Below are 17725 nucleotides of genomic sequence, written 5' to 3'. Positions count from 1 at the left end.
CGCTTTCAGGGTTTACCCATCTCCCCAATGATACATGTAGCCTAATAATACACTGCTTAACATCATCTGTATTACATGATATCATCATTTCTACAGTGTGAAATTAAAAATTAGCTCTTGACCTCTTCAAAAACCTCCTTCAGAGTCCACTATAAAACCCACAGCATTAGAGAACACAATATGATTTTTTTTTACACAGCTCTCACAAGCCGGCTATTGGTCTCTAAGAACATCTTGCAAGCATGACTTATTCTCTGCCATGGGCATGATTTGCATTATGTAATACTTCCACAGGAGACCCATTATAATCTCAGAGTAAGTGACTGCCCCCTCTCGTGTGTGGACATGACTTCTACAGGCTTTAGTGTCTAAAAACCATTTGTTTTTTTCACTGTGCAGCCCATTTCAGCATGAAATCGTAGTTGTCGGTGGCAGCCTGGGTCAAACACATCTGGGTTTTCCACTGTTGTGCTTTTATTTCACTCAAGACATTTTTTTATGGAGGATATGGCAAATCATATCATATTGCATCAAAAACACCCAAGCTGGTTCAGGACAGGACAGGATATAGAACATTAGAAATTGCACAGCTGTGTGGTAATAATTCAGCTCAGCTACTGAATTACATAATTAGGGGGAGCGGTACAGTTGCCCTGCACAGCTCATCAAACCCTACTAAAACCATTTGTAACGATGGCTGGGAGTAAAACAAAGCCTCACTGAAAACCAATGGCGTAATGCAATTTTACTCTGAGTGCAGATCAGCAACTGCAGCACATGGCTAATTCTATCTCAGGGCTGTTTGTCCCTTTCCCTCTGACAACGTCCTCTCATGCTGCATCACAGCCTCTGGCCTCTGGGAGGTTACGAGTCCACACACCAGAGTCTTTTTCCCCTCATTTCTTTAACTTTTTCTTGTGGCTCAGCTGTGTGTGGCTGCAGTGTGGTCTTGTGGTGGGTGGGGGCTGCTGTCCTCAGCTTGGTCTGGCTGTGGATCGTCTCCCAGTTTGACAGCGTGGAGGGCGTAGTTGATGGCCGTGCTGTTTGTCCAGCTCCAGGCTCCTGATACGGGGTTGTACAGCATTCCTTGTACAGACTGCACCGAGAAACCATCTGATAGGAAGATGAGGCGATTGGAGCAGTTAGAGAGGGCATGAAACAACACAAAAGATGAACTCCCTCTTTCTAGATCTTGAACAAAATAAATCAGACTTCAATGACTGTAACAACAAGACATATGGTAGTAAAAAAAAGAAGGAAAAAAAAGCAGCTGATTACGTCACTGGATTTCAGCTTCTGAAGTGCCTCAATTTAAGTTCAGTTATGTAAAAGGAGGACTGATATTTACTTCCTTTATTTAGAGGCCTTAAGGTAAAAATGACTAGTACTAATGTATGTTTCTTATGTAAGAGAACTATTCAGTTTTATTTAATTGAACTCAAATTTAGAGATGGGACAGGACATCAACTCACCCCTCATGAACCATCAAATTCCTCACTTGCACTTATTAATTAAAAAAAAAATGAAAGTGACACTTTAATTGTGCAGATGACTTGTACTTTTACCTTTAGTAAAAAAAAAAGACTATATCTAGCTCTGAGTTTTTATTGTGTGGAGCAAAGCTTTTTATTGCTCCCTTGTCATCTGTAATCTTCCTAAAACTAATCACACATAATAGAAACTGGTGCGTTTTAAACCTGCCCTTGTGAGGGCGAGAGTGAAACACATTTTAGAGTGAGTCAGAGTTGCAGTGTTTACACAAGTCATTTTTACTCCGTCTGAACACTTGTGTTGATTATTAACACTTCATGCTGTTGATTATTAACAATTGAATGTGTTTTCTCATGTGCATGCTCATATCCCTGTATGGAAATCAGAGGGACTTACTGGACTCCAGGAGGCGCTCCAGCTCCACTGGGCTGACAAACTTCTCCCAGTCGTGCGTCCCACTGGGGACGATACGCAGCAGCTGCTCGGCTACAACAATGCCCAGTGCGTATGACAGGTTGGTTTTATTAATAGTAGTGATGAAGATGGAGCCGCCTGGCTGCACACAGAGAAGACGGGAGAGTTTTAGTTACAGTCAAGTCAAGTTTCATTTGTAGTTTTTTTGTGACTTTGATGTTTTTCTTTCTGGAATAATGCCTCAGAAACAAGATTTGACAGTGACAACAACACATCCCTGCAGGTACTTTCTACAGGTGCATTGCTACCTGAGCCACAAGGGTATTTTTAGACTGGATTTAAAGCTTTCACTGGATAGAGTCCAATGCACGAGACAGCAGAGAGAAACACTGCCAAACTTCAAGGTTCAACCTTAATCATGATTAACAGTTTTAAGAGGAGGAGAGGGACAGAGTGGAAGGAGTGGAAAATCAAAGAGTGGTAGCAGTTCTTTTACTAGAAAATATAAAATGTTTCATGAATTCATATGAAAGCATCCCTGTGTAAACGCCCTGAAGCACACTACATTTTACAATTTTTTTAGTAAAAGAGTAGAAGTGAGTGATGTTGGCCAGGGGGAGAGAGAAAGTCTGATCGTGCCTAAGCCAAATGCAGAGGCATTAAGCGAAGATTAGGCTCTTTTCCCCTCTCATCACTCTGCTCTACTGACCTATGAGATTATAATCATCTGGTCTTCAGTATTGATGCACAGCTTTCACCCCAGCCTTCAGTCAAAGTTCAATGCAAACCACACACTTAAAAAAACATATGCTGAACCTATTCCCAGCGATGCACAACAGATGCAAACACAACAAACAACAAAAATCACCATATGCACATTAGCGCACGCTTAGACGGAGATACAGACACGTACTGTACTGATGCAGAATCTGACATGAGCTAACAGCTGGGAGGAAAAACACACGGCACCACCGAGGGACACACCTTCAGCACATGGCTGCAGCAGAAGGCGAATGTTTCCAGGTCGGCCAGATGTTCCACCACCTCTGATGCCACAACAGCGTCAAAATGTCCTGCTCCGTGCTCTTCCTCGCCTTCTGCCGAGAGCTCCTCTAAGGTGCAGGCGCGGTAGGAGACCCCGTCGCGGAGGTCTGGGTCGTAGGATGCGTGCAGCTGGGCCGTGCAGATGCTGTCCTCTACTGGATCGATACCCATCACATCAGCACCCAGGCGACCCAGGGGCTGGGAGAGGACATAGACGAGATTGTGCTGTTGAAAATCACTTTAACACCAAGTTAATTAGAAACTTTATTGTTCACATTTTGGGAAATTGTCTTTGGCTTCACCACACTGTTAAAAACAATGGAGGTCAAACACCACAACAAAACAATATAGAGAAAAAATAACTCATAGGTGTGCATTCAGCATCTTAATCATATTTTGCCAAACAGAGCTGCATCATAATAGTTTTGTTTTTTTTGCACACATGCACATGAGACACTTTCATATGCACACAGAGCACTTTATTTGACTGACCGACCTCACTTGTCTTGTTTTTAATTTATTTATCTCTCTCTATATATATATATATACACATTGTTTTGTGTGTGTCAAGAGTCAGTGAGACAACATTTCGTTCTATGCACACTGTACTTGAATGACAATAAAGTACCTAGTCTATTCTATTCTATTCACGGTGTCTCCAGCATGTCTGTAGTACATCTCAGAGGGGAACAGTTCACAGTGCGGCTGCAGAGGGAGCTCTCTTACAATCTGGAAAAGCTTTGCTCTTGTTATATTATTCATTTTCCTCCTTAGGTTGCATTTGTGGCTTTTCCATTATTCAGACAGATGTATTCACCGTTGACTGCAATTGAGATTAATTCCTAATATTCAGAATCCCATTTCACATGAAATAAATATAAAATGCTTCCCATCAGATACCCACATACACATTTTCATTACAAAATCATTTAACTTCCTCAGGTGTGCCTTTCTTACAATATCAAATCAGCATTTTCTGTGAAGTTGAGTTCAGTTAAGCAGAGCTGCCACATATTTCAAAGTAGCAGAGATCCAGAGTGTGTTAAATGTTCTGCTTCACCGATAGTGTGTGGTGTGTCACTAGATAACAAGAGCTTTTTGATTTTCCCTGCACAAGACTTACGCCATTGCTGCAGAAAAATGACACGATGTGCAATCTCTTGACCAACAGCATCATCTTTTATGGATCCATATTGTCACCATACTTAAGTGATCTTAAATGTGGGGTTGGTCTAAATCCTTGGTATACAACGAAAACAGCAATGTGGATTTGCTGTGATATCTACAGTAATAGTTACTGAAGCATCATTTAGTTAATTAATTTACTTTGTGACCCTCTAATCAACATAATACAGACACCATTCAAAACAAAAATAATCAAACGTCACAGTTAGTGGAGGATCAGTACAGTACAGTGCAGTAGTTTTCTCCCACACAGCTAAATTAATTTAAAAAAGCTAATGCACCATTATACAATTAACAGTATTACAGACACGTGAAACATGCTTAGTGGATGGATGTGAACTACAGCGCCCTCTTCTGGACACTTTGTGAAAACACATGCGCCTGTGATGAGAGCAGCATTTGGTTGCCTAGGGGCCGATCTCCATCCTCCCACAGCTGATCCCTTCTGATGGGACGACTTATAGTAGCGACAAGACACCCAGAGACAAAACCATGGTTTAAATCCCAACAGACACTTTTTTGGGGGGTGGGGGGGGGGGTGTCTGAAAGTGACAGTCTGGGTGACAGAGCCATGTAAATACAGGACCTGATTTTGTCTCCCCAAATCACACAACACAGCTGGTATGTCCTCAGCTCAAGTTGAAGGCGGAGACAGGAGGAGCCGTGTCCTCACTGCCAGACTATTGACAATAACAAACGGATAAACAACTGTAAACGACCGACTGTCCCGTCCACCACACTGCGACCAGTCAAATCACAGAGGAACAGGAACTGGGCTGACGTTTAAATGTTTTTTTTGGGGGGCCACTGGTATGAGAATGGACTGGCACTGAAAGCAGAGTCTTATACTGCTCCGACTGCTGTGACATGAAAGGAGGGAATTGAAACAACTGCGACTAGACAGAATATGTGTAGGAGTAGGGGGGGGAGAAGATATTTTTGTCGACATGTCTTTGTTGTTCTTACTGAGTCTGTGTCTTTGTCACAAAACACACACACACACACACACACACAAATGTTACCTCTGTGAGCAGACCTCCTCCACAGCCGACATCCAGTATTCTGAGTCCTGCCAGCGGTTTCCCAGGATGACGCGCTCTGTGCACGTTCAGCAGATTATCCCTGCACAGGTAAGAGAGCGGGTCAATCAGTTCACACGGTTCACATTAAAACACCTCACAGTCCTCAAGTCTTCCTGCTGCCATCCAACAGACAGCCATCATGCTCCAGTCACAGATAGTCTAATCTGAAGTGACAGGGACTGAGGGAAAATGCTTGTATTTTTATACATCTACAGGCTACATAACGCTGCTTAGCTCCACGGTGGAGCATGGGAGGCTGGAGACCCTACATTTTGCTTGCACCTCTGTCACAACTACCCCCCATTTGGCCGTGAGCTACCGTGCCAGCCAGCTGACAAGCGTAAATTCTCCTCTGGCTATGAATTCAAACCCCACCTTGCCGCCGAGTTCCCTCCTTCAGCCCCTCACACGCTGTCTAACGGCTGTCTGCCTCAGGCATGAAACATGCAGAACAGGCCGGGGGATCGGGGTATGCATCATCCTCATTAAAGCTCTGCTGCGCTACAGGAGCAGAGCAGCCGTGCAAACGGTGCAGGAGTGGAGATTAGATGTTTGAAGACATCCACCTAACAAGTTCCTCACATCACAACAACACACAGCGACACCGACAACAGCTACTCAGCCGCAGTCTGAGAGGAATGACACGCTTGGACCCTTATTAGCATGATGGACTGCATTGATAATGTTAAAAAAGACTTCTACTTACTTTACTGTAGTTGTAAAGATGTGTTTTCTACATGTCATTCATTTTCATTTGAAGTAATATTGCTAATTTTTAATGAGCAAATCTCTTATTTCTGCCTAAAATGCCATTTTTCTAACGTAGCAATGATTAAAATTCAAACTCTGTTGTGACAGTTGAGTCAAAGCAACTGTAGGCTACAGTTACATGAAGATGTTTGTGTCTATGAGCATCAACGGAAAGACGCGTTTGGAAAAATCAGACCCTGTAAAATATTTTCAGTATCAATGAACAGAAGAGCACATTTCAACAGATCTCAGTGAACCATTAAAAACAAAGGGAGGAGCACGGCACGGCAGCATCAACTGCATCACAGCGAGATTGTCATGGTCATGGTGTAAAGGTGGAGCAGCAACAGTAGCAGTGGTGCTGCTGCTCCTCATTTAGACACGCCCCGAGGCCACAGCCGGATCAGGAAAATCAGCCACACTCACATATACACTGGCACTGGATCTGTCACGCTGTCAGCATAAACACCCATCATCATCACCACCAACAGGACCACGGAGGGGGAAGGGGATACCACCAATGGGCTCTTGGCTGGATGGGTAATGTAATGATTATCATGCGTGGCCCCAACAGCAGATCTTATCAATCAAAACATCCACATCCAGCCCCCCAAAACATTCCCATATGTAGAGCCGGGGTGGCTGGAAATGTGCCGATGTGTGAGGGAATCCTGTCGCGTTACATTTCTGTTGCTTCAGTGTTTTTGTCTGATGTGTTCTCTGCCCTCAAACACCACACGGCCGCATCTACTTCAGGTTATATTTTGACACAAATGTCTCTGCCAATCAATCACCTGTGTTGACAGTGCCTTAAGCACAGCATCTTTGCATATGATACATTTTGTAACATATGTTTTGTACATGTCACACACCGTATAAAGGGCACCCTCAGGTCATTCATGGCATGGAGAGCTGCAAATTCTCCCTCTTCGTCCCACCACTTGCCGGCCAGTGACTGGAACCTCCTCAACTCATCAGGGTCCACTGTAGTTTGGGAGGCTGAGCGTGTACTACTAATTAAAAAAATAGAGAAAACAAACAAATAAACACAACTCAATAATAATAATTTCATTGTCACTGTAAATATTGTGCTGGGGAAAAAAAGAGTTGGTGCTGAAATGTTCGATTAGTTAATGCTAGCTTCTTATGGAACATGTAAAAAATAAATGTATTGCAATTTTGTTCAGACTAAAAATTTTAAGTGGTCAACTTAGGTTGTGGGACTATGTGGTAACTTCTATTCAAGTAAGGAGTTACTTATACAAAAAAATGACAGTAAGATCAAGAGAGACTAATGTTTACCGCCAAGCTTAAACCTTTCAGTTCGTGACCAAGCAATGAGATTCACAACTGGTTGTTGGCAGGTCTGGGAGTAAGTTACACATAGGTAGCCTAAGTCACAAGCATGTCTCAGGTCTTAACCTTCAAGTCTCTTTTTTTCAAAAACTGTGGAAGTGAAAAAATTTGTGACAGCAGCTACTTCCTGCTGCAATTATCACAATCAATTTATGATAATTAATTAATTCATTATCACATTAAAAGATTATTATTTTAGTCATGTCTGTTCATTTTCCAGCAGGATTGTTACTCAAAAAGTACTGAACAGATTTTCATCAGACCAGTTGGAGGGGGTAGACAGATAGTTTTTACATTATTTTGTATCTGTACCATGTGGATGGCAGTGTGCTAATTATTGGTCCTTGTGAAATCTATATTTATTTATGTCCTTTTTTCTACCTAAGCCTTTTATGCGTTGGCCTCTGAGAGGTTTATGGGTATTGCAATGGGGGCACATCAGTGAATAAAATTTCTAAAACTGAATGTACTTCTCAATATCTAGAAACATGCAAAACTGCAGCTAAAGGCTAAAATGTTCATGCAGTTCTTCTATCACTTGCTTGGCAACTTTTTTGCCTTTGTGAGCAAGCAGAAATTAGCTTCGACTGTCTCTACTCTTTATGTTCACCACGGTGAAGTAGTACCGTAAACAGAGTGGTGCTGCTGTAATACTACCTGTACTGACAGGACACGGCTTGATGCTGCAGCCCCGGACAGCCGCTGCTCCGTAGACTCAGTGACCGCTGTTTACACACCGCCGTCCAGCTCACCCCGCTCCGGGCCGCGCCGCTCTGCACCGCCCGGCTCACAGCGCTCCCTGTCCGGCCGTACAGACCCAACATGAGGCGGCTGAACTTGTTGGAATACATGTCACGGTCGTTGTTTTTTTTAACACTGTGAATTTGGTTTACTACCCGACGTACAACACCAGTGGCACCCTGTGTGTCCCAACCTTTTCTGCTCGGGTAGAAACGAAAGACATTTCAGTTCCTACCTGACGACACTCTCGGGTTTTCACATAGGAACTAAATGCATGCGACTAAAATACTGCTATTTTATTGTGTAATACTAATCAATGACAAATTATTTTTCTTTTTACCTTACGGTTGTATTAGTACACTATAACATCTTTTTTTATACCTGACTATAACATCATTTTTTATACCTGTTGCCGCTTCACCAGCCATTGGTTTATCTAACCAATGGCTGACAGTTGCAATACTGTGCAACTGTGTACTGATATTGTGGTACTGAGTACTGACACTGTGGTACTGTTACCTGTCAATGTATATTTGAAAGTGTAATGTGTTATAGGTGTGTACGTGCATGTGGGTGGGAGGGGTGGGGGTTAAGGTGTATTGTTGTGTAGCGATCTGTGTTATCTGTCTTAATGTATCTTAATGTAACTTTTTATATACCTTTGTTTTATGTTTTATTGCCATGCTCCATCAGGCAGGGGGACTGCCAACGGAAATTAGCCTTCTGGCTATAATTGGGTGCATTTACATTTTATCCTTTTAAAATGTTCATTGATGTACACTGTCCCTCTTAACCAAATAAAGGAATTAAATTAAATTAAATTAAATTAACAGGTTACTGAAACATCTTGCTTTCGTGGTCACGTGTCCTTTATCAGTTTTGTATGATCATGATGACTCATACATGCAAAGTGATTAACTACTACATTGTTTCAGTTTAAACAGCTTAAAAGGCAAGACGTAACTACTCCCAGTAAATACACCTACAAAACATTAATTCATTGATAATTGATGATATAAGATGCCATTTTCATACATGTTGCTTGTTCTGTTATGAATCATCTACTCCCCAACTACAAATATGAAACATTATACAAATGTAATATTATGAATCCTGATATGAAAATGTTACGTTTTTTTGTGGCCTAAGAAAAATCAGTCACACTGAGGCAAAAATAAGGAACAAACTGTTTTATTGGACATTTTACAATAATATTTGGGAAGAAAAGTTAATCCTGTTACGGTTTAAAATGATACAACTTGAGTTTTTAGTGTCCACCATGTCTTATTAAGTTTTTTTTGCATAATAATACAAGTGAAAACTCCTACCATTCAAAATGTCTTGTTCTTCATTCACACTTTAAAAATAACAACATATTTACAAAGATGAGAGAAATGTATGAGGGGGGTTCACCTACACAACTGCCTCTATAATGAGACAAGCCTGTTCAACTCATGGAATTTAAAATGGTAAAGTGCACAGATCAGGAGGTTAACTGTGCTCCTCAGCGTCTGCTACGACGGGAGGGGGACGCTGACCTGTAAGAGACGTGTGGACACCAAATTAATATTGCTTTAAAATACACTCACCCACGCAGACTACAAAATACAAACATGCACAAACACCCCTCCCACCAGACATACTGCCAAAGAGCATGAAAACACTGTACATAATCTTCACTGGTTCACTCTTGGACATTCATTACAAGATCCTCATTTAAAATCCCCCTCTCTATTTTGAGCGGGAGACAATTTCACATCTAATCAAGGTGCTTAACACTACTAAGGCAACAGAGGGCAACGTAGAGACTATTAAGGAAACTGGTTAGAAATTCTTCAGTGGCAAATTTGCATATGACAGATAAAAACCTTCGCTGTCTACTAAAACTCTATTGCATTGACTTTACAGTAAAGCAGACGTGCAGTGCAGTCAGCTGCAATGGACACTTTCCTCAACATATTAAAGGCACAGTTTAGTTTTCTTTCATTGAACATATACTGATTAAAAGGAATCCAGAGAAATCACAATGAGACATACAATGAGAACATATGATAAGAAAAAGGGAGAGAAATAAAAACGAATACTACCTTGATCGTGACTTAGACTTGTGTTTGCGGCTTGCCTTCTTACCAGACTTGTGAGATTTTTCCGTCGACCTTGAGCGACTACGTTTTGATTTCTTAGATTTCTTTTCCTTGCTAACCTCAGGGGTCGGGGATCTACTAGAGTCAGAGTCAGAGTGCCTCTTGCTAGCTTTGGCGGAGCCCTTCTTGCTGGCCTTGCTATCGTGCCGAGAGTGCTTGTCACTCTGAGAGTCTGTGCATGAGTCGCTCTCTTTCCTTTTCTTCGATTTGCCGTTCTCCTCTGTGACTATGGAGCTTCCCTTCTCCTTCTCCTTCTCCTTGTCTTTGGCTTTTGGTTTTTCTTTCTTTTTGTCAGACTCTCTCTCCTTATCCTTATCCTTGTCTTTATCTTTCTTTTTCTTATCCTTCTCGTGGCTGCGACTCCTGTCTCTCCTCCTGTCCCTGTCTTTGCTGGAGGCCTTCTGCTTGTGTTTGCTGCTGCGGCTGTGACTGCTGTCCCTGCGCTCTCTGCTCCTCTTCCTCTCCTTCTCCCTTTCCTTCTCCTTCTCCCTCTCTCTGCTGCGACTGCGACTGTCTCTGGCCCTGGCTCTGCCTCTGTCTCTCTCTCTGGATCGTGACCTACTCCTCCGGCTCCGGCGTTCCCTGGAGTCGCTGCGGTCTTTCTTGTGGCGCCCTGACCTCTCGGCGCTGCTCCTCCTCCTTTCCCTGCCTTTCTCACTACGGTGTCTATGGGAGCTGTGGCTGCGGCTGCGGCGGCGAGCCTTGTGGGACGAAGAGCGACTACGCCTCCTCTTCCTTCGTGGGGAAGAGGATCGAGAGGAGCTGCGGGAAGACGCTGACGAGGAGGACGAGGACGAAGAGCGACTGCTGCTGTGGCTGGAGGTGGAGAGGGAGCTGCTGCTGTGACCGTTGGCCGGGGAATCGCTGCCACCTCGCCCTGATCGCTCCTTCCCTCTGCCAGAGTGCTTGGCTTCACTACCCTCCTTTTCACTGCGGGACCTACGCCTCTCTACCACGGGCTCCGCCTCCCTCTCTTTTACTTCCTGTTTGTGAAGATTCTCTGCCTGGCCCTCATCATATTCCCCCTTTTCTCTGATCAACCTCTCCTTCACCATCTCTTCTGTGGACATAAAAAACAAAGATAAAATTATAATCCACAAAATATCAGATGATGTCAGACTAGTCTCAACATCATCCTGTTCTTACATTATCATAAGAACTTCAATGCAAACAGAACAAGTAAATTACCTACATGAAAGGTGAAAATGCACAAAAAGCTAGAAAAAAAGTTGGAGGAATAGTTTCATTCGAGTTCACCTGCTTTTTTCACAACATTCAACATTATGAAACAACAGAATAAATGCATGTAACATGATCTTAGTCTGAATGAGTAAAGATGCAGACGTCTTACCACGGGCAAGCAGAGCCTCCTGTGCCTGTTTTTCTTGCAGCTGCTGCATTTCCCGTTCTTTCCGGCGGAAGGCGTCCTGCTTCTCCCGGATGCGATGGCGCAACTCCTCCTCGTCTGTGTCGGAGGACTCGGACCCTCGCACGCTGCGATCATCCTCATCCTCACTCTCATCTGAACCATAGTCACCAAGCCCGCCTGCCATAACAGAGCCCCCGGGTTGTTGAGTGTTGGAAAGGCCCAAGATCCATTCTCACAATCAGGTTTCAACTTCTGAAACCCCTCAATCCCAACCCAAGGTCCCACCAAACCCAATGAAAGCCACTTTAATCCTTTACAATTAATTTTTATTTCTAATAATACCCCAATACAAACTAACACACAGAATCCTGAAGGAATAATATTCTATAAATAAATACTTTGTATTTCAGTGCATGCTTCTAACATCCAAGTACAAAACTAAACCCAGATCAGCAGGATGCCACCTTTGCCTTTATATCAATCATAAAAAATTAGGAAGCGTATTTGGGGCGTTGCTTTTCTCATGTTCCTACAAACACCGCGCCACGAATTCAAAACTCATTATTTTCCCTCCCTCCCCCCCCCAGTGACAGAAAAGGGGATACTCACTGAGACCAGTCAGAGAAGCCAGTGCACTTGACTGTGCCAGCTGTTTTGCAGGAGCTTTGATTCACATCAACAACAGGAACAACATGTTAAAACACATACTGCCATTTTCTCAAAGGCAAGAGAGTCGCTAGAGAAGGGGGGTCACAGATAAAGCACTATTCAAAGGAGCTGCCGTTGGTAAAAAGAAGAAACAAACAAAAGATAAAAAAAAAAAGAAAAAAAATGGAGAAAAGAGAGAGGGTTAACAAACAAACTTTTGTCACACAATCCACGTCAAACAGTTGGACTGGAGGGAAAGAACCAATCTGTACTAATGCACAGTCACTTCAATAGAGGAAGTCTCTTGTATCTTTAAGTGGGTGCTGGTGCTGAGACATTATTCAGCCATCAAACAGTCTTTCAGCAGGACCTTCAACACCAAGATGAAGAGGTTTTCAAATCTCTGCTCTCCTTCTGATGCATTAGCAGAGAATGGTTGAAAAATGCATTATCTGATATATTCCCATGTTTGCATTTTAATCAGCCTCATTTACAGGGCATATGTGAGTCTAGTTCAAAGAGATGATTGGGCACATTAATAGATTGTCCTCTGATTTAAACATAATGTCCTGAAGACAAGATGATGTGTAAACTGGAAAAGTCAAAGGCAGACCTCGAGTGGCTTTCCGGTGAGTCTCTTTGGCCACGTGCACGATCTCTTCGTTTGTCACCTCAAGAAGAATCTCTGTCAGGAGCGTTTTAGTGATGATCATCTTCAAACAAAAAGCACAAAGACAATTCATTAGTGTCAATAAATCTTTTTCCAATAATAGTTGTATCAACAATAACAATGTAATGGCAAAAATAAACTTACCAATTGAAATTCCTTTTCCTCCTCAGTCATTTCAGGTTCACTGTCTTCTGCCGGGGGAGAAGGGCTGCGGGCAGAAAACTCCTTCTTCACGGAAGGCTTTTCTTCATCATCGTTGTCATCATTCCCTTCATCATCACTGTCCTGATCCGGACAGAGGCAGAGACTGAGTTTTAATGCACATCACAGCAAAGCCTGCTTTGTTCGTAAAAGGCAACCATTGCTACAGTTCTGATGATACATGCGTCAGAGAAAAGAGTTCATGACGCTCAAAGTCTTTTCACCACTAACATGAAAGACAAAGTGCAAACTAAACAAAAAGGAGTCAAGGCCAGAAATGAGCTGCTTACAAATTTGCTCTTGCGGGGTATGCGTGGCCCATCACCCTCCTTGTCTGCCTCGTGCTCTTTGCCATCATCCTTTGCCATTTCTGCACGCTCCTTCTCCATTCGTTCTCGCTCCAGCTTCTTCTGCTTCTCTCTGTCCATCTTTTCAAGGCCCTCGCGGATCCAAGCAGGTAGTGTTCGTCTTTTTACAGCATCTGAGGGTGAAATTTGAGGTCAAAAGGGCTCATCCAGGTTTTGTCACATTTTCCAGCTGCACTAATCCTGAACCCTTTCTACATTACCCATGTTCCTTCTCTTTATACACTGCACTGCAGCTTTCTGAGCTAAACTGCTGAGCTAGTTTTATGAGTTCAATTTTCACAGCAATAGTGTACTGTAGATTATATAGAGCTGCAACTAACAACTACATTTCCCAAAAGTTAAACTGATAACAGTTTTCTTCCTCATGACAAAAAGAAAAAAGGAAGCAAGGTTAAGTTTCACTTCACTTCTGAAATCTCAAAGACATCTGGTGATTTCATAGCAGTTTATGCTAAGCTAAGTATAACATTGCAAACATTAAAGGGATGATAACACAATTAATATGGTACAAATGATAATCACAATATGAATGCTGCATGCTGACTGAGAATACACTCACCTAGCGGTGCTGGGGCCTCCTGTTTGACAGGGAGCTGGATGGGGGGGGATCTGGGCCGGTCCCTGAATGCTGGGGGTCTGGAGTCTCGTCTGTTCTGAGGAGGACCCTGCCAGTACGGGGAGTGGAAGCCCGCAGAATTGGGTCCAAAGGATGAAGCTGCTCCGTGCTGTGGAGAGACAGCACAAACTCAAAGTTAAAGGGTTGTTTAAAGCACCGAAGGTCCTGTTGCTACCACTAAGTGGTATTCACCAAGTGTGGGTCTGTTGTTGCCTCTCTGCAGATTATTTAAGCTGGCATTCCTCCACCACTCCTAACTGCACTAGAAAGTCTGCTTGCTTTAAAGAGAGCAAAATCAGCTAATAAAATAAAAACAAACCATGCTGGATCCTCAACAAGCCAACACTTTCCTCTGCACCGCATCAAGAAAGCAATGACTGAAACACCTAGATGCTGCCTGGGACCCGGCACAGTTTCTATGGATTGCTCCCTCTTGTGTTACTTGGTTGTCACACTAAAACCCAAACGCTTCAACAGTTTCTATCGTAGCATCTGCATACCTGATAATCAAACTGGTTCATGGCCATGGGGGCCATGGCGTAGCTGTCGGGCTGTGCCCCATACCCATGGCTGTTCTGGGGGTAAACCCCATGGTGGGCCTCAGAGTTGAACTCCACGCTGTCCTGGCTGTTGCTGTCCTCGCTGGGGTTCACCACATCCATTGGTCCGGACCCTGGCGGGATCCAGGCCTGCTCAGGGGGCGGAGGAGGAGGGGGCTGTCCGTGCATTCCCCATTCTGTTGAGGATGGGCAAAAGATTCATGCATGGAAAAATCCAACACAATCTGAATATGTTTGTTTCATGACAAATGGAATTTCTTTCATATGAAATTTTAACTCATACACTCAAAAGTATGTAAAAAACAAACTGTGTTTTTCTTTAAACCATCCAATATTGATTCTTACAAACCAAGCTTTAAATTTGGACTTTTACTCATTCACTTTAATAAATATTATGTGTGCCATGGTTGGAGTTACAAAATAAGTCTACTTTCTCATTTTCAGAATTGAGTTATCTCAAGTTGGGAGTATTCTTGATAGCTGCCTATACTACTCACCTTGAGTCACACCAGTAGGATAAAATGTGACGTGAATAGTTACAGTCTATGTGAACGAGCAATAGTTTACATATTTGTTATGATACCAGATAGCTAGCTGACATGTTGTATGAAAATCAGTAACTGCATGTACAGGACACACCGATAGGAAACTCTACCCACTGATCTAAGCTCTCAGTTTTTTTGTTGTTGTTGGAGGGATATCATGCGTGAATATAAGATGTGTGAAGCTGTCAAAGTGAAATGATCGGTGGCTGGATTCTCCTTTAATCGGTCCCTGACGGACAGTTAACACAAGCCAGCTAGCTGCCTGCCTGCTGATATCAGGCTAATGTGTTATCAGCACAAACAGTGCAGATGAATTATTCAGCAGACCTCCAGTTTCTGTCCAGTCTGTGCTGAATGTGATCATTAAAATAGATGTCTGTACTAAAGGGGGTCTTATTTTACTGTTATCTCATGTGCAGCTGTATTTAATATTTATTACATATGCATAAACTGGATACCCTAGTGAGCACTGCATTTTTTTTTTGACTAAAATTATTAATGTACCATATTTTAATTATTCCACATTTGCCAAGGAATATAAATCCTCGGTCGATATGCACGTATTGTGCACTTAATGCAACAGTGCTGCTCACTTGTTGAGAGTACAAGAAATTGCATGAATAAATTCTAGCAAACATTTAATTATTTTTTTTATCTAAGTAATTATCAAATCCATTCTGGAAATAAGTGCTAATGTTAAAGGGGGAAAAAATGCTGCTGTGGGTGTTCAATTTTCTAATATCAGAAGGATGAGAGAGGAGCATAAATTAGGTCAAAAACAGTAATATCATCCATCAGCTTGTGTGGATAGCTGCATACCTGGCTGCCACATTCTGCCAAAGGCTGGGTCGCCCTGGAAGGCACCATGGTTGCTTTGTCCGACCGGTTCAAGGCCTGGTATATCCTGGCCATTGGGCTGGATGGGGGGCGGCTGGGGTGGCGGCTGCTGCTGCTGCTGCTGCTGCTGCGGCTGCTGCTCTGTTCCCGTTGACTCCTTTTGGGCTATCCATGCCTGTGCCAGAGCAGCCCAGTCCACTTGACCTGCACAATGAAAGCCACAGAGTAAATGCAGAGATCAGATTAGCATGCATAGTGAAGATCTAATTTATCAAAAGCCCATTTTTGTAAGAAGATGTGTTTTTTTCCCCCAGAAAGATTGCATTGGTGGAGTTGCGTGTGCATTATTATTATTATTGTTCACTGACCTGGATCTTGCTGGTGCTGGAAAGACTGCATCCACTGCTGCTGGCTCAGAGGCCACTGCGGCCAGGGCTGTCCTCCCTGATCCCACATCTCTCTCCTCTCTCGGTTCACACCTGAAATGTACCACACCAGCTATAAATACTCAGCGATCACCCTCAGTAACACTTTCCGCTGCAGTTTTTGTGCTGTAACAGCATTCCTAGGTCTCGTGTGATAGATGGATAAAGTGAGCGTTGATAGCTGCTTCAAATAAAAAAAAATGCTAACGCCGCCTCAGGCTGACCGGCTAGCTGTGTGTTAGTCAGTCCAGTTCGCTACCAGCCATTTACCGTCAATGGTGGAGGCACAAAAAAAAGTTATGCAACGTGATATCCTGTAGTCTTACTGATGAATCATACTGCATTAAATTTAGGGCCGGTGAAACCCGAACCTCTTAACCTCTGCTCATACGTCTGTGAGCAATGGAAGCTAACGTGAGTGAGCTGCTAACGTTAGCTATGAGATCAAATGAATGCTAACAGAGAACAGCAGCATTTTTTCCCCTATTTTTTTTTTTTTTTACCGGGTGACCGAAAATGCCTCGACGCTTCAATGACCTTCTGTTCAATTGGGAAAGTTTGAGGGGAAACTGATATCAACCCGATGCTTTCAGAAACATATTCCCCACCTTTTCCAGACAGTTTCGCTCTCCAGCGCAGCGGCTTCAAATCAAAATGGCTGCAGCAGTCAGCGGCGCTTCTCGAAGGAAGTGTGAACCGAGGTGCCACTGTTGCCTTCAGAGGCTGCCGGAAATTAGGCAACTTGCTTTTTTTTTTTCAACAGATAGGCGGCTGGCTGCTTCTGTCCTGGCGAGGAGGAGGAGGGACATTTTTTGGGACCGTTTTTATTATTTTAGTAAATTTAATCAAAAGTAGGTCTATTAAACAGTATGTCGCGTGAAAACATACACTGTGGGAGATTTCACCTCTTAACATATCACGCCAGCTAAAGAAATTTGTCGATTCATTATTTTTTTAATGAATCAGGAAGAAAATAAAGGCGTAATTATTATAATGCAGTGTAATAATCATGTTATAAGCAGTAAGGAGATAATGAGTACATTTAATGTGATAGTAACTAAAAAATAACTATATACTAGTACAACTGTCCACTGAAAAGGTCTCACAGCCCACAGCTAGACACTATTACAGATGTTATAGCTACTTTACTACGTTTTACTAAGTTTAATTGTATTGGGTTAATTAAGTGGCAAAATTATGGGTAGGCGGATTCAGTAAGCTTTACTTTCCCTTTACTTCTTCATTAAAATGTTGGAGGTTACGAGCAGCACGTAAAGGC

At 42.9% G+C, this 17725-nt stretch overlaps 2 protein-coding genes across 2 annotated transcripts; both read right to left on the bottom strand.

Moving 5' to 3' along the window:
* Positions 1–452: 452 nt before the first annotated feature.
* coq3 (coenzyme Q3 methyltransferase) lies at positions 453–8244 on the bottom strand. Its single transcript, XM_083990467.1, has 6 exons — positions 7980–8244; positions 6839–6979; positions 5157–5256; positions 2890–3147; positions 1888–2047; positions 453–1113 (listed from the first exon to the last, which is right to left on the bottom strand). The coding sequence occupies exons 1-6, from the start codon at positions 8171–8173 to the stop codon at positions 923–925; spliced, it is 1044 nt and encodes a 347-aa protein (XP_083846593.1). The 5' UTR covers positions 8174–8244; the 3' UTR covers positions 453–922.
* A 1013-nt stretch (positions 8245–9257) lies between these two features.
* Positions 9258–17161, bottom strand: pnisr (PNN-interacting serine/arginine-rich protein). The gene is made up of 12 exons (XM_083990460.1): positions 17055–17161; positions 16390–16500; positions 16004–16225; positions 14580–14815; positions 14023–14188; positions 13386–13576; positions 13039–13179; positions 12838–12937; positions 12186–12239; positions 11559–11753; positions 10151–11267; positions 9258–9601 (listed from the first exon to the last, which is right to left on the bottom strand). The coding sequence occupies exons 2-12, from the start codon at positions 16475–16477 to the stop codon at positions 9568–9570; spliced, it is 2544 nt and encodes an 847-aa protein (XP_083846586.1). The 5' UTR covers positions 16478–16500; positions 17055–17161; the 3' UTR covers positions 9258–9567.
* Between the last annotated feature and the right edge of the window lie 564 nt (positions 17162–17725).

This window comes from Trachurus trachurus, assembly GCF_905171665.1.
Source record: "Trachurus trachurus genome assembly, chromosome: 16".
In the NCBI taxonomy this organism is placed as follows: Eukaryota; Metazoa; Chordata; class Actinopteri; order Carangiformes; family Carangidae; genus Trachurus; species Trachurus trachurus.
Note: the sequence above shows the minus strand (reverse complement) of the source record. Positions and strands in the feature narration are given on the sequence as shown.

Excerpts from the sequence above, each read along its gene's own strand:
- coq3 (XM_083990467.1), bottom strand. The coding sequence starts at position 8,173 with ATGTATTCCAACAAGTTCAGCCGCCTCATGTTGGGTCTGTACGGCCGG. Across the intron at positions 2,048-2,889 it reads GCTGCAGCCATGTGCTGAAG|CCAGGCGGCTCCATCTTCAT; the intron begins GTGTGTCCCTCG and ends CTCTGTGTGCAG. Across the intron at positions 1,114-1,887 it reads GGAGCGCCTCCTGGAGTCCA|ATGGTTTCTCGGTGCAGTCT; the intron begins GTAAGTCCCTCT and ends TCTTCCTATCAG.
- pnisr (XM_083990460.1), bottom strand. The coding sequence starts at position 16,477 with ATGTGGGATCAGGGAGGACAGCCCTGGCCGCAGTGGCCTCTGAGCCAG. Across the intron at positions 13,577-14,022 it reads GGAGGCCCCAGCACCGCTAG|ATGCTGTAAAAAGACGAACA; the intron begins GTGAGTGTATTC and ends TTTCACCCTCAG. Across the intron at positions 9,602-10,150 it reads AAGTCTAAGTCACGATCAAG|GTCAGCGTCCCCCTCCCGTC; the intron begins GTAGTATTCGTT and ends CGTCTCTTACAG.